Below are 17,320 nucleotides of genomic sequence, written 5' to 3' on the forward strand. Positions count from 1 at the left end.
CTCGATTTCAGTTCCACACTCAACGTAGGGAAGCAGTTAGAATGGTCCTTCATGAAAACAGTGAAAGATGTCAGATTAATTCTCAACATGTATATGGCTATTTCCATGAAATATTAGGACATGAAAATAATTCATGAGAGAAAATTATCCCTCAAAAGTTAATGAAGCTACACAAATGTTTCACAATGACACGTTTAATGATTTTATATCTAAAGATGAAATACAGCTTGCAACAAGTAGAATTATGGTGGACACTTCACTTGGACCTGATTACATCATTGTTAGAGCTATTAAAAGTGACATAGCTTCCAAGATAATTGCTACAATAGCCACTTGTATGCTTCAAACAGGACAGGTACCACTGTGTTTTAGACAGGCAAGAACCGTTGTTATACACAAGGGAGGTGCCGCTGATGACATTGCAAACTGGAGACCACTCACAATATTTTCTGTTAGGAGAGTAATCAAGCAAGCTCTTGATAAACGCCTAAGAGAATACATTGCTTTTAATCCACAACAACGGTGGATTTATATCTTCAACAGGTACACATATCAATACTTCTACACTTGATTCGGTTTTAAATTCTGCAAAACTGAACAAGACTGATCTAACAGTGATTTTTCTAGACATCAGAAAGGCGTTTGACAACATTGGGCACCATCATTTACATGAGACCTTGAGGACATTAGGAATTCCTGAGAAATTAAAGGAGCTAATAGTTAATCTCCAGACAGGAAACACTACAAAAAGAGAAACTGTAAATGGAAAGACAGCCACCTTAAGCCTAAAAAGGGGTGTTATGTAGGGCTCACCTCTTTTTCCCTGTCTCTATAACCTAGCAACAAATCATATTTTAAACAAACTAACTGAAGACTCTCTCACACAAGCCCCTGTGGATATTCTTTAGTACCACATCTTCCACCTTTAATGATCATGGGTTTTGCTGATGACTTCGTTGTCATAGGAAATACTCGAACAGCAGCACTTGAGCTCTCGAAAATAGTCGCAAGGAGATTTCATGAAATAGGGCTTTATATCAACCCAATGAAATCTACGGTGATCTGCATCGAACGCAGAAAGTTAATCAAAGACCCAGCTGAATTTAAGAGCTATGATACATAATAGAGTTTGCAACATGGAGAAACAATCCGCTATCTGGGAGTTAATTTTTCGAATGAAATAATTTTTCAACCTACACAGGAGCTTAAAAAATTACAAAATAAAATGGAGAAATTGATTTTTTCTCCACTATTATATGCTGGTCAGAAATTTAAAGTAGTAAACACAGTTATATGCCCATTTCTCATATATGCATTCCAAACTATCAAGCCAGAGAAAATTCTGAAAAAGTTCCTTGCTGATACAGACATACTAATACGAAGTGCTCCTAAGGAAATTCTTCAAATATCTGCAGACATTCCTAATGGCATGGTCTACACTGAGAAAAAATATAAGGTGTTGGGACTATTCTGCACCACTTGGGAAGCGCATCTTCAGCACATTAACCCCTGTAAGGTACTATTAAGCTCAGGTGACGAGTACATCCATGCTACAAGAAATCTGAAAGAAGAAATAGCTCTCTCACTACAATCCCTCAATGTCCCTCCATCTGACAATTTGCTACATCCAAGCCTACAAATAACTGATGCCAGGAAAGTGCGAAGAGTACTGAAAGGGCATTCAGCAAGTGGAGTAACTGGCAGCAAAAAGGAAGAAGTATATGTTTATACAATGAATATACTCCTGCCAACTCCAAGATTCAAGACTATCAAGACTTATCATGTAGTGAATGGCGTGAAGCAATTAAGATGACATCAAACATTTCAACAATTAGATCGGTACCAGGAAGATTTCAGAACGATTCCCTTTGTAGGCGCACCTCAAGGAAATTGAAACTCTTGCACATGTTCTGGGATCTTGTCCTCATGGTGATTTATTACGGAATACGCGTCGTCATAACATTCGCTCGTTAATTGTGACAATGCTGAAAGACCATGGTTTTCAGGTATTTATTCCTTTCAAGAATAAAAAGACAGGTTACATCACCAACCCCATAAGTCGCAGCCCTCAGATGTTAACCTCAAGAAGAGGAATATTTACTTACCAACAACTACTTACTACAGGGAGAAATATCAGCTAGAGGAAATCGACATAGTGGGTCTGATATTTGGAGCTAGGGGAACAATTCCCGTTTTTGGCGCTAATTTCTGGTGGCACATGTCTCTGCCAGTTACGTTACGGGGGATTGCCATAATAGCCTTAAGGGATTCACTGATAATTCTAAGAAATCATTGTTACAATTAGGTTACCTTCAAAATTTCTCAAGTATATCTATTTCTCTTCTAAAAATAAATGTAAAAGTATACTTTTAAAGATAAAAATGTCATAATGTTCCATATTGTACTGTATCACAATTAAATTGAAACAAGAAATTAAGTGGTTCAACCTATTCAGTACAGATAAATAAGAAATGTAATGTTACATTCTTATTTGGTTAAAAGTGGTACCGGTTTCGACCACCAATCTGGGTCATCATCAGTCGATTAAAAATACAAAAACAGTGCATAGGAAAACAAAATTAAAGGATATGTCTTTCACAAAAGCAGTTCAACAAGCAATATAAGACAATAGGGATTAGCACTGCACAATTTTAAATCATAAAATCCAGAAGTCGAAGATCGGTCACTTATGTGGCAAGGCGCAAGTCCCTGAAGATTAGTACAACACATGCAATGTCCGGCACTGTGCCTTGAAATGTTTACGAGAAGAGGTGAACAGTTCATTGAACAAGCCTGCAAACCCTGCCAGGCGCGAAGTCACAACATAATTGAATAAATTTGAAGTCCCAAAATTGTGTAGAAGTCGAAGACAAGTCGCTTAAATAAAGTAAGATGCTAGCTCCTGAAGATCAGCGCAACATACGGGATGTCGGCACTGTACTTTTAAATGCCGACGAAACTCGGTGAATAGTTTAAAGAACAAGCCTGCAAATGCTTCAGTCGCGAAAATATATAATACAAGTTTATATAATTGAGGTATATATCAATGTTAATAGGATTTTGTAAATTCTTTAGAGATGCAGAACAGTTGATGTAAAAAACAATTGTGAGGAGAAAAATGTTAAAAAGTGCAATATTGGAAACAAATGAAAAACGCATATGCATAGTGTTATTTCTTGAAGATAAGAATTCGGGTCGTACTTGAAGTAGCGATGTATATGCCCAATCGCGGAGGTCAACGAACAAGTTGATTGCAATGGCAATTTCACCCTTGCGTTTTAAGTGCACATACCTCACAATTTCATCTTCGACTTCTTTAAAGCACCCATTTTGCAGACTACTGAATGCATTGTGCAGTACGCATTTTTAAGCTATCTTTGTCTTCACGCTAATGCCGAATATTGGCTTTAGTTAGGCCTATGCCATATTTTCTTGAGGCTGCACAATTATTCTACGCTTCCGAGTGTTTAATAACCACTTACTTAAAATTGGCCTCACATCGATGAGAACCCGTTGAAAATACCTGTTCCACGTATCTTTACAATACAACGATCCATCGCGAAAATATTCCTACTATCTATAAAACTTAATTTTACTAAGCATCAGGTACAGTAGACGCGTTATAACTCTGCTACTGAGCAGCCATGGCCTTTCTAAGAATTTCAAGGCTCACTTTTTTTTTATGCCATTCTGCAGATTTGAGAAGCGACTGTGTAGAGGCTAATAGAATGTCATTCACTCTTCAGTATTTCCCGAGATCCAGTGATGTTACACACAGTCACTGTGACAACAGATCGTCGCAGCTAACAATGTACGAGATGATAGTTTACTGTCAACGTGTTTTGTGTGCATGCGCGCGGCGGTGAAAAGAAATACCGTGGTTCCTGCAGTAGTTACCAGTGGTGTTCATTACTGTTAGGTCGCGAATGCAAGACGACCCTTGATTATTCACATGAGATTCTGAGAAAAAATTGGCTTGGTTTTGGAGAAATACGGTATCAGTCCAGGGGCTTTTGTGGCAAACATTGCCGTTTTCTACTTCAAACGGCGTCGCCTAACCTAACCGTGTATGTATCATGAAAAACTTATTTCGAACGTGTGTAGAGAAATGATAACTTCCTCGCTAAAATTTACACGGGAATAACCTTTTCGATACTTAACTAGACATGAGAAAATATAAACTATCCTCCGAAATCAGTGATGTACTCTGTCGTATCTTGAGGTGTATCACATTCTTACCTAATTTCAGTATATAACATTAAAATTAAGAGATCGTTTACTTCAGCCTTTATTTTTAACGAGTTAACAACTGCTATCGGCCACGTTATTTATGCATTTATTACAAAAAAATGTTATCCTCTTTCATTTAGAATTTTCTTTAGAGAACAGCAGTCGACGGATATTACTAATAGACTCCACCATTGCCTTCGAATGTCAATGAGAGAGCTCGCTAGTGGACATAGCAAGTAAACAATACCGAAGATTGCATGCAGCATTATAGCGGAAAAAATCGCACACTTTTTCTCGCTCGTAATAACGGATGCGTCAGTGATAGGGCTCTCACCCTAACCAAAGGATAATACCCAGTTTAATATAGGAATTTTGAAGGGACAGACAAAAACTGTCATTATAATGGGGTTTTCGTTACATGCCGTACTTGCTATAGCAGGCTTCTACCGTATGTTACCACATAAGAAGTTTTCAGTTTCAAGTACTAGTCTACTGCACATGAGCTGTACATAAAACCTACAAAGAGAGTTTGAAAAACTAACTTACAGAAACTTCAACTTCAGTCATTTTGCTCTTAAATGTATTTGGGGGAAAAGCAAGTGCTCTTTTGTTTTTGTTTTTGTTTTTGTTTTGTTTTTGTTTTGTTTTTGTTTCAACTTCACAAAGTGATTTAAACTTTCAAGCACTCAGAGTTAATTTAAATAGTGTCTTAAAATGCTGGGTTGGAGTTTACTTGAAATGTCTCAAATTTTCCATTTTAAGTGTTCCAGGAATTGATGATGCTTGTATGTCTTCTTCATTAGAGTTTAAAACATCTAGTGCAGAATTGATTTGTATAGTTTTTACCTTGCTGCTATTGCCACTCAAGCTTAATAAGTAAGTCTAGTCCCCTTTGCAATCTGGTTCAACACAAAACTTGATTTCTTGCCTGTTACAACATATTTTCATAATGTAACTTCCTCTTATACATTTTTATTTAATAAAGTGATATTCAAAACTTCTCTAATAGCCTTTGTAATTTATTTTAAGCAAGAGATAATGAGCACCCATACATGTGGATGTAAATCCTGGTATCAGTAAGTTATAATAGCAGAATTTAATTGCCCTGCAGGAAGAAGTCCTATGATGTGCATCTTGCTATTTAAAGACAAAGTGAATTTCTTCTGAAGTGTCAGTTCAACTTTGCTTTGTTTCCTACAATTGTACAGGGTGTTCAGAAAAGAAAAGTTCCAATATTTAGAGAAGAGGTAGTGTGCAATCAAAATAAGAAAAAAAAAAATTCTGTAAATTTAGGGTCCTAAAATTAATATCTTCTGAGAAATGAGTAGATGTTTACCATCACTGTAAGACCAGTATTTCTTCCATTGTGAGTTCTTCGGCTAGAAACAAGTGAGAAAACAGATAGCAGCCATTTGTCGTTACTAAGGGCCTTATTTTTTGGTGAAATAAAACTACTGATTTCAGTGTTAAAACTGACACTATTTCGGTAGGTATTTCATGAAATAAATTGCCATACTGATTGTTGTTTCTTGTGATATCTTGTGATAAGGGGTTTTAAAATGAACTCTTGTAATGTATTCAATTGTTATTAAATCTTAGAACTACTATACAAAATTTTATAGAAAAAAATACCGGCATATAAATCACTGTTACCTCGAAATGAAGTTAGGTGATCTGCCCTGTCATATGAATTTATACATAGCCTACATTTTGAATTACTTTTCTCTAAAGTACAAACTAAGCATGGCTTCAACATTATCAGGATGCCGAGTTGTGTGACAGTCGGAAAGTATCTTTGTGTAAACAGAGAAGCCCCTTTCGTTGACCACATTGGACATCGGAAACCATAACGCTTGCGAACACTTTGACACAAATTCACTGTGGTCTTCTATCATACCTCCTAAAACTTCACTAACAATGTCTACCTTCTTCTTCTGTACCAGATGTGCTTTCACTGCATTTTGCAAAACCGTATAGCCCTGGAAGATGTTCATGGATATGCTGGTGCTGCCCAACCAGGGATGAGTAGCTCAAATGGTTAAGGTGCTGGTTTTCTGAGCCCAAGCTGGCAGGTTCAGTCCGGTGGTATATGTCAGCCCCGTGTCACTAGTTTTACTGGCACGTAAAAGAGCTCCTGCAGGACAACATTTAGGCATCTCGCCGTCTCCAAAAAGCGTAAAAGTAGTTAGTGGGACAAAAACATTATTACTACTCAACCAGGCAATTTATTTACAATAAGCCTACTAATACCGTTGTATTTTATAAGAAAGACAGTAATATTTATGTTTCCTTTTATAATCATCCATGTCCTCATGCCAGGGTTATCCAGTTTTTCTGTAGGAATGCTGGCTTGCATGAATGCTTTTGTTGTGTCTTACAAACTGCTCTCTATCACTTTTCAACTTCTTTGCAATGTGTAAAGCATTGCCGATTATTATTTGCTGCTTAGAATTATGTTAATTTGCTTTCTGTGATAAGTGGCTAAGAGTCGCCCCGGCCTATTTCGCGTGTATTGGAAGAGCTGTGTTGTTGAAACGTCTTAATTCTCGGAATCGTTGACACTTCCTCCCCAAGCACTGCTATAAAAAATGCTCTTCTCTCTTGGGCTATCACCCTCTTTGGAACGACCTTGTCATGCAGGATGTGAAAGGAACGAAAGGCCTGTAGACCTGGCTTGCCGATTTTATTGAAATGCCACTGCTCTGGGTTGGCAGCTGGCTTAGGTAAGGGGTATTAGTTTTAATACCTGACACCCAAAGTCTTCAGCGCCACACACTAGAGACTGCAAGAAAAAATATCAACATCTTAACACTATAGCCACTTGCACATCATCTTGCTAATAAAAATAGAGCCAGTATATGAAATCAATTGTAATATAGAATAATATATTTTAGTCTTGGGTTTTGGCATGTATACAGTTTTTTCGAGCAATTCATTGATAGCACGTGTAGAGTATGTGTTCCGATAGCTGCAGTAAAATATTTAGGTTGCCCAGCATGAGCACAGAGTTAAGCGCAAATGGTTGTTTGTGATGGTGGTATATAGTGAATTTTTGTAGTGTTCCTCTTGTATTATAGGTGAAGGTTTCGCGAGTTCTGTGGCATTGTTCATGAATATAACGTGTGTTATACGTCGTGACAAATATTTGCCCTCGTTTGTCGTTGATGCACCAACACTCGGTATGCGAGTGAAACTATAAAACTTCAGTGACTATAAAATACCAGTTAAATTTTGCTGATTAGTTTAGATTAGACTTTTTAAGTGAAAAACAAATGGTTAGTCCCAGTGTATTTTTGTGAAAACCATGACTGTACTATCACGAAACGTCACCAGATGAAACTGTAAGTACATTGTTTAAAATCTGCTATAGATTAAGTTATGATGGTGTCGTCACTGCCATAAATATCAATTTGGAAGTATGTGCGAGCGCGTGGTTGAAAATATATCTTTCTCAGGTAGACCATTCCACAAAAAATGCAGCCTTATAAAATGGTAATGTTGAATTTAGAGAGTGTAGTGGGGCTACGATTGTTTATGTTTAAAAAACTTCTTTGCAGCTAGGGTAATGAATATATTCACCGCACGCCACTGCTGAGATTGTTGAAAATGATAGAATGCATGAGAGAAAGCAGGATTATTTTATTACACTGATAGATGCGATCAGATGCATTACAAAAGCATGGAAATGGGTCACTACCAAAACTATCAAGAACCGTTTCCACCATGCCGGAATCTCATCAGCCTAAGAAATAAATGCCGTCGAAACTGAAGATACGTTTGACGCCAGTGATGATCTACCATTATTTGCATTTCTGCGAGAAACCAACTGTGATACTCTCAGTCAGCGTGAAACAAAGTTGCAACAAAGTGAAGATGAAATTGTAAGTGAAATGAAGAATAATGGCCACAGTGACCATGAAGAGGAGGAAGAATAATAATAAGAAGAAGAAATGACTGAAAGTGCCTGTCCGTACGGTGAATGATGCTTTAGAAGCCATTAGATTTGTAAATGTGTTCTATGAAGCTAGGGGAGGTATCAGGTCCCTTAGATGTCCATATAAATGAAGTCTACTGTAGTTTGTTTGTGGTAACAATGAAAACCATTTTGATTGTAAAATATAATCTTAAGCATTATTCATGCTGAGATTTTCATAAATATGTGGTTTTTAAACCAGATTTGCTGAGGAAGATATGTTCCAGTGAAAAATAGTAGTAACACTGGAAATAATTTGTGTGGAAGTGAAGGATTAAGATTAAATACAATTGTAATACAATGTTTGGGGGGGGGGGGGTTAATATCTTAACAGGACATTATGTATTTTGTATGTAATTATGTATTGGCATTTTCTTTCAACGCCTAAAGTTTCCGCTCTGAGATTGCTGTGTTTCCTCTTTTTTCCAAGCTGAGATTGGGAAGCCCTAACTATACCAGCTTAACCCCTCAGCGTCGCAGCCATTTAAATAGCTTCCTACCCTGCGGCCGGATGAGATTTCAACTATGCGCGACTGAAATACATCGATTCACTTAAAGCGTTACTGCAAGTATAAGAGTACCCCGATTTTCAGGAAATTTGGAATTCCTTATGACAGAACTATGTACATGCAGATAATTACATAATTGTTTCACATTTCCTTAGTAATTTAGTTCCGTGTGATAGAGTTCAAAGCACTCTTTGAGACAGGGACTCAAATCACACTCCTGGCAGCAGTACATTGACGTCTTCTTTTTGCCGTGTTTTGAACACAGGATACAATGTCTCTGAGGTTTGGATTTCCAACTCTTGGGTGCTAATTTCCTGATAAAATATCTTTGCTGCAACCTTGGAACTGTATTATCTGATTCGCGCCGGCCTTGAATATTTCGTTCCCCTCCCGAACGAGCGTATTTTGTAAACAAACCTTTCACCAGCTGAACCCGATAAGGTAATTGCTCAATATTTGTCTCTGTGACCTGACTTCTCTTTGACCTGTATAATTATCTATAGTCTCTTACACGAAATTTCCAAGTACTGTTTCTTCCTCATCGTCACTCTCATCATTTACCACTGCTACATCATCTATTTCATTATCACTGCTGCTTATACTGTCACTACTACTTCCGACTAAACTTTCATCTGAATTATACAATATTTCAAGCACGTTACTGTCAGTCATACCACGGCTGAGCGCGGCGCGTCACACGGACTGATGAAGCTGCAGCGAGACCGAAAGCAACAGGACGAAACTGAATGAGGGGAATAACAAACCAACTCGATACATATTTCAGATGAAAGGTCGAGACATAGTCTTTCAAGCGAGATATATACCATGAACAACTGGTTCTCGTATCGTATGACAGAAAGCAGCACTAACTGATGCCTACACAGCGCTCGTGGAGAGTTACGAAAATATTACAAGCTGAGAAATAAAGACAAATATAATAAATAAACCGCACTCCCAATGTACAAATAGAGCAAAGAACATCGCGTGGAAAGACAAACTTCTCAGATCATCATTTCTTTATTTTATTCTGTGGGAAAGAATGAAGCAAACAGACTTTAAGAAAAAAGCAGAAATTAGTGCTCAGACTTATTTGACAAATAATTATCCGTGCAAAAACAAGTACATTATAACGATTTTTCAATTATTATTTACAACACTGATAAACCTGAAAATGTCTTCTTGGAAACAAGACAATTTGCATATCAGTAACTCCAAAGCTCTTCGCGCTATAGCCATAAATGTGAAACCATGTATGGGTCTATACCACGTATAGAGGTCGGCGCTGAGGGTTTAAGTTATTTTTGTATCTGTTATATCGGAGCCTGTTTTATTGTAACAGTAATACTATACTCTTTTATTTTCTGTTTAATGATTTTTTTTCCTCTGGCCTTACAGCATACAGACATGACATAATTAGTACTGTTACAATAAAAACTGCTGTGATTCAACAGATTTAAAAATAACTTACCCGACTAGCACAGAAATACTGCAGTATAGAATAAGTTTATATATTACAAACTATATATATTGCTGTCTGCTTAAGTATCCATGATAAAAATACATAAGTATGCTGTGTAACATGTAATTACAAACAACTACATTCTGTTTCCTCATTTGTTTCTTGCCAAAGAGCCCACAATAGAAGATATGCTGCCCTTACAGTGTTGTGTAATAATAATAATAATAATAATAATGTTATTGGCTTTGTCTCACCACCTAGGCTACTTTTTCATGGTTTTCGGAGATGCTGAGGAGCCAGGATTTAGTCCTGCAGGATTTCTTCTATGTGACAGTAAATATACCAACACGAGGTTGACGTATTTGAGCATCTTCAAATGCCACCGGACTGAGCCAGAATTGAACCTGCCAAGTTAGAGTCAGGAGGTCAGCGTCTCAACTGTCTGAGCCACTCAGCCTGGAACAGTATTGAGTGAACGTGTACTCATTTCACCGAGCAAGTGTCTGTACAGGTTTAGTCATGTAGCTATAAGCTTGCATTCGGGAGATAGTGGGTTTGAATCCTACTGTTGGCAGCCCTGAATATGGTTTTCCGTGGTTTTCCATTTTCATATCAGACATACTGGGGTTGTGCTTTAAGCCCACTGTTGCATCCTTCCCAATCCTAGCACTTTCCTATTCCCTTGTTGCCATAAGACCTACCTGTGTCAGTGCGACATAAAGCAAATAGTATTTTTTTTTAAAGTTATTTCACTTTTAGGACCTATGTTTGTAAGACTTCCTTTTTTCTTTTTGGATGCATACTACCTACTCTCTAAATGTTGGAACTTTCTTTCTTCAGAACACCATGTATACTAGACCTGTTCATTTCTTTTTACTTATTTTTGTTTAATTTTTGTGTGATATTATTGTACAGGTGAGTCTGGATCCAACACAGCAACCTGGATCGCGTTCTGTACAACTGATATGCTGGTTAGACGATCGTCATCTGCCGTGTGTTCCGCCGGTATCTCTATCAGTGCCTGAAGATTACCCTCAAAGTCCGCCACGTTGTCACATGGCACCTCATGAATACAGCTCAACACAGTTCCTCTCTGCCGTACAGAAAGCTCTTGTTTCTCGCATACGGAAACTACCAAGCCGGTTTTCTGTTTCACAGTTATTGGATACGTGGGAAATGAGTGTGCGGCAAGCTTCAGCTCCCACACAAACCCCAGTGTGTGCTGCTACAGTATTAATGGGTCTATAAGTAGGATTATGTTCAGTGCCCATGAATGATGTATGCATGCCAATACAGCTACTGGCAAGCCCTGGTGTGGCCAGTGTCATTTCATGGCTGTGGAGTAAATTGGTCAAATGCAGGGATTTATTGTCTACCAGACCTCGTCCCCTTTCTTTGCCCACAGCCTACTGGTCTAATCATATAAAGTGTTAGTAACATCTTGCTTTTACTACAGTTGCCATTTCATCCAGCCTATTTGTGACACAGAAACATTCCATTTTGTTACCAGAGCTGTCCAGTCTTTTGTTCAGTCCTCTCTGTGGTATCCCTTGAAAGAAGAGCAGGTTAAGCAATAAGAGTGAATGGAAACAAGATATTGATGTTTGTTTCAAAATACTTCAAGCTCCGCTAGAATTACTGTGGGGTCTTTTGATATACAACTCTTCCTTATGGTCGGTTTATTGCCAAACGGTAGTAAAGTGGGTATGGACTTATTTTTGATATGTATGGCTCATAATTTAACAGTATACACACGTTTTTTAAATATATATTTTTTTGTGGGGTTTTATGAATTGGAGGATTGTGAATTATTTGGTACACCCAGTTTATTTGCTTATTATTTTAATTACAGTTGGAACTGTTTTACATGTAACCTAGTTGTATGTAAATCTGAATTAAGTGTAAGTTTTTAGGAGTCCTGGCAAAACCGTGCTGTATTTCATATAATAATTTTCTGAGTTATACATAAATGATTGAAACATAATTCTCATTTAAGTTATGCGTAGCATATTTTCAATCTCCAGGTTGAGTTGTAGATACTATATTATTTTTATTCCGTTCTTCGCGACAGGTATGTTAATCGCACAGCAGAATGGGACTAGCTGAAAGGAAAAGCAGAAGTCATTCAGAAGGTCATTCTGGATCTCTGGGGATATTTTTTAATGGTGATTAGCTTATGAAAAGCCATGTATTCACCAGTGACCATGCTCATTTGGAAAGCCAGCATTTCTAGCTGTAGCCCAACAATGTAATTTCCATTTTGGCAGACTTTTTCACAGAGCTAGCATGTCTATCTTATTCCACTCCTCTTGACAGGCTTTTGAAAGGCCATTGATAGTGCATGACATCTATTTCCTAAGGCCCTTTTAGGAGTCCAAATGCATGCACAGAAGTCCATGGGTGACCCATTGGGGGCCTTCACCAGAATGTCAGTAAAAGGAATTGCATGGATTCCAGTTTCCATCTCCATTCTCTCTAAGAACAGATGAGTCGAACGAGAGGTGTGGCTGGATGCTTTATCTTGATGTACCCATACCTGATTTTTTGCCCTCCCTTACAATGCTGGGATATCTGTGTTGTAAATGGGTGTTAAAACCTCTTGCGGATAGCAGGTAGAGTTAATCTTCACATTATTAGCAACACGGCGAATGGTTAACTTGCCATTGTAGCAGTATTCAGCAATGATCATGAAACCCCTTGGAAAGCTTTCCTGGCATTCTTTATGCAATTGTTTTTTTCTCTAGGGCGCTAGTAAATCGAGTGGGGCTTCTTACAATCACTAAGGTACACATGTGCCTCATCTAATGTCATCACACTGTCGGCAGCCCTGAATATGGTTTTTTGTGGTTTCCCATTTTCCCACCAGGCAAATGCTGGGGCTGTACCTTCTTTAAGGCCACGGCCACTTCCTTCCCAGTCCTAGCCCTTTCCTGTCCCATCGTCGCCATAAGACATATCTATGTCGGTGCGACGTTAAGCCAATACCAAATAATGTCATCACATTTTTCCATGTGTCCTCTCCCAAATGGCCTTCACACAGCTTTCTTGCATTAGTGCGGCATTCCAAAATGTGACAAGGCAACAGCTTGTGAACTCTAATTGCAGGGCATTGTCGATTATGGTGTTAACTGTTGAAACAGACATCCCCAGCTTACATGCGATAGTCCTTTGGTGGGCAGGGTTACCACCTGAGTCAAGGGCCTTCACATTCCTCAGCACTCCTGGTGTACAGCTGCTGGCTGGTCATGGATTTGTCTGTTTTTTGCCCTCTGGAAATATGTCTACCTTTGCCTTTTCTGTTCAAAACAGCACTGATCTCGTTCTTTGATATCAAGAAATCACACTTCTTCCACATTCCTTAGATTGCAGAATAACTATATTTAGCATCAGAAAGGGCTTTTATGTAGTCCTCCCAGTAATGGTCAACTGCTTCGGCATCGTTGCAGCTAATGTCACAAAGTTTTACACACAAGTTCTCAGTACTGACGTGAATCATCACTCCCTGTTTTGACATGCTCAAGTTGATAACAGCGCCGCCAGCGGCATTCAAACTCGTCACCAGAGATCCCAAACGACCTTCTGTCTTGTTGCACTAGTGGTGCCAATATACAAAGTGAGAGACAAATGCCGAAAGGTGAATTTTTATTTCAGTAGGCTTACAGGATACATACTCTACAAAACATGGAAATAAAACTATTCATTTTCACATCAATGCAGATAATTGATTGGTATGTCTACAGCAATAATAAGTGACAGAAAATGAGATATATTTGAGAAGTGGAGAGAGTCCCACAAAAATCGAAAGCAGATATTGTGACTTGTCTTGTTTTATTTTGTATTTATTTTTGTGCCTGTAGGTAGCATTTTCATACTTTTTTGAGTTAAGTACTTTTTAAAGAATTATTCCAGTAAAAAAAATATCTCGGTGAACAAAGATCCTTTATAGTGTCACTGTTGTGAACATAAGTTGGAAAATCTGTAAAATAAAATTATTGTAAGATTTTTTCACTACAAAGATATATTTTTTAAGCACAAACTTTATTACAAGTAGTTCTGAGTTAAAAATAAGTACTTCAAATTGTTCCCTTTGAATTACATATAAACCAGTTTCTACTGTATACATGCTCACTGGTGGTGGAAAATTGTAATTGTGATTTAGTTAGTTTCTTGAGACACTATCTGACCTATATTTCATTTTCATAAATGAAACTCAGAGATCAAAAAAATGTCTTATTCGCTTACCTTTGTTGAGAGACTAACTTCAAGATCTTTCAGATTAGATTTTTGTAAAGAAATATGAGATATAGTTGAGAAGTGGAGAGAGACCCTCAAAAATCTAAAGCAGATATTGTGACTGGTCTTGTTTTATTTTGTATTTACTTTTGTGCCTGTAAGTAGCATTTTCATACTTTTTCTTAAATTAAGTAAGGTACTTTTTAAAGAAATATTCCAGTAAACACTTGAATTATGACCTTTAACAGAGACTTTACCTGTAGTAATGTAACGAGAGCTCCAGAATTTATCCAGAGAGAATCTGGAGTTCAAGTTCTATTTATTTTGACTATTTAGTGAATAACTACAAAATTAAATAAGTTATGATAATAAAAGTGCATAAATATTTAAAAATCAAATACATAGGTATTCATAACCTATACAAAGAAAAAAACTTTCAGCCTGAAAATATACTGTGTTATTTTTACATCGAAACTCTTAGGTCGCAGTCTCTCAATGTGTTGACTGCCGGCTTCATCAGAATAATGCAGTTATATCCTGTTGATCGTGCGGTCGGTGGTCAAATGTATTATTGAAGATGTTTCAGTGCTCTGTGTTGATGAATTTATATAATATGTCAACATAGATGCAATAGAATGAAGGATAACACAAAACTTCAACGGACAGTTATTGATGGTTGAAGTACCAGATTGGTCATTGGAGGTATGAGCTAAATAGTCACCTTAAATATATTGTGAGAACCCCAGGTTATCTGGGTTATTTCTATAGAAACAAGTATACTGTTCAGTGTAAGAATTTCACAAATGTGACCAGTTACAAAGAAAGAGATCCTGAGTCGGCAATGGAAATTTTACAGAAGAGATAAACAAAAGTGTCTAGGGTGTATATTACTGTATTTCTATGTTTTGACTTATTGCGCTACTTATGGGTCTTCTTAACAAACTAAGTTACACAGCAGATAGCCTTTGCCACTCAATGTCATGAAAACTTTGTACAATTGGTAAGAAAATTAGTGAAAGCTGTAATTTTTCCTGAAAATACAGTTTTCTGAATGGCAACAGTAATATCTTCTGAAGCAAGGAGTCCTCATACCATTGTTGAAAAAAGGTGATAGAAAGAAATGTACCAACTACAGAGGTATAACTCTGCTGTCACATGGCCTCGAAATCTACTAATCCATCCTTGAGAGCAGGATTAGAAAATATGTTGAACCTACACTTGAGGAGGAACAGCATGGATTTAGACCTCATAGATCAACTATAGACCTCATTTTTGCCACCAGAATGCTATATGAGAAGTATAGGAAGAAGGTAAAACACTTATAACTGTTTTTCTGTACATCGAGAAAGCATATGACCATGTACCACGCAGCCACATATGGGAATGTTTGAGACATAAGAAAGTGCCAGATGACATCATAGCATGAGTACAACAATTATATGATGAAACCAAGTGTTGTGTCCAGGTCCAGGATGGAAGGTCAGGTTGGTTTGAAACGAAGAGTGGAGTCCAGCAAGGAAGTTGTCTTTCACCTCTTCTCTTCATAATCATAATGGATAAAGTTTTAAAAGAGGTTAAGAGAAAGGATCCAACAACTAATGCCCTGGTTTTTGCTGATGATGTAATGATATGGGGTGAGACAGAAGCGGAAGTACAAACTAGACTAGATCTCTGGCATGAAGCTTTTACAACCTTAGGTCTCAAAATCAGCAAAACGAAGACAGTTGGCTTGGTGATGAGTAGAAACTCTCCAACTGTTCATCTAAGAATTGGAGATGAGGAGATGGATATTGTAGACAACTTCCAGTATTTAGGTAGTGTTCTGTCATCAGACAATACCATACATCAAGAGATTAGTAACAGAATACAGAAAGGTTCCAAATTCTATCACGCTGTACGTCAAATACTTTGGGATAAAACATTTCCGTTAGTTTCCAAGATCAGCTTGTACAAAATGTTGACGTATGGACTGGAAGCAGCAACACTTACTGCACCAGCAAAGAGTCGTCTTCAGGCAACAGAAATGAAGTTCCACCGTTCTTGTTTACAAAAAACAAAAATGGATAAAATAAGGAATGTGGATATCCAACAACAGCTTGGATTGGAAAGAAGCTTGCTGGAGACTCTAGAAGTGAAGAGATTGCAATGGTACGGTCACATGAAAAGAATGAACCCTCACAGGACTCCTTGAACATACTTTGACCACAATGTTCCTGGGAAGAGACCAAGAGGAAAACCACGTGATGTTTGGGAAAAACAGATAATGAAGGACCTTGAAATTAGAGATGTGAACTGGTGTCGCATATATATGAGCAGCATCTGTGGATGGATAGAACAAACTGGAGGAGGCTCGTACAAAACCGCACCCGGCTTGCCGGAGTGAAGAAATGATGATGATGATGATGATGATGATGATGAAGTATTGCATCTGAAAGGATTTTGTGTGTGTGTGTGTGTGTGTGTGTGTGTGTGTGTGGTTTTTTTTAGTATCGAATACCAGTTTTAGAACCACAAAAATATAAAAAATGAACAATCCTACTTTAGATCCCTTTCTGCACAACTGATCACAAATGTACATATCTTGTGCATTGGAGGGTGGCGGGGCAGGGTCAGAAAAGGTTTTTCACTGTATACAAATGTAATGTATTGTGTTCTAAGAGCTTTCTGAACAGAATATGATAATGATTTATCTAATTTTTAATACCTTCTCTTCATATACTATCAAAGTGACAGTGTATGGAAAGGCTAATTTTACAATTCTTTACAAAACTAAAATGTGTAAATATTTACAAGGTATTGAATCTCAGATATGCCTTTATAATTTGTACTAAAGTTTCTTTTGACAGGAGCCCGATGACCTAGATGTTACGCCCCTTTAAACATCAAGCATCATCATCATCTTCATCTTTTGACAGT

General features: G+C 37.6%; 1 protein-coding gene across 1 annotated transcript in view; it reads left to right on the forward strand.

Annotated features, from left to right (window-relative positions):
* Positions 1–16,804, forward strand: part of MED15 (mediator complex subunit 15) — a 203,022-nt gene extending 186,218 nt beyond the window's left edge. Inside the window, exon 14 of the mRNA XM_067145398.2 lies at positions 11,087–16,804. Coding sequence (XP_067001499.2) covers positions 11,087–11,419 — 333 coding nt within the window. The 3' untranslated portion in view covers positions 11,420–16,804. The remainder of the gene's footprint in view (positions 1–11,086) is intronic.
* The last annotated feature ends 516 nt before the right edge of the window (positions 16,805–17,320 follow it).

Source organism: Anabrus simplex, chromosome 4, assembly GCF_040414725.1.
Source record: "Anabrus simplex isolate iqAnaSimp1 chromosome 4, ASM4041472v1, whole genome shotgun sequence".
Lineage (NCBI taxonomy): Eukaryota > Metazoa > Arthropoda > Insecta > Orthoptera > Tettigoniidae > Anabrus > Anabrus simplex.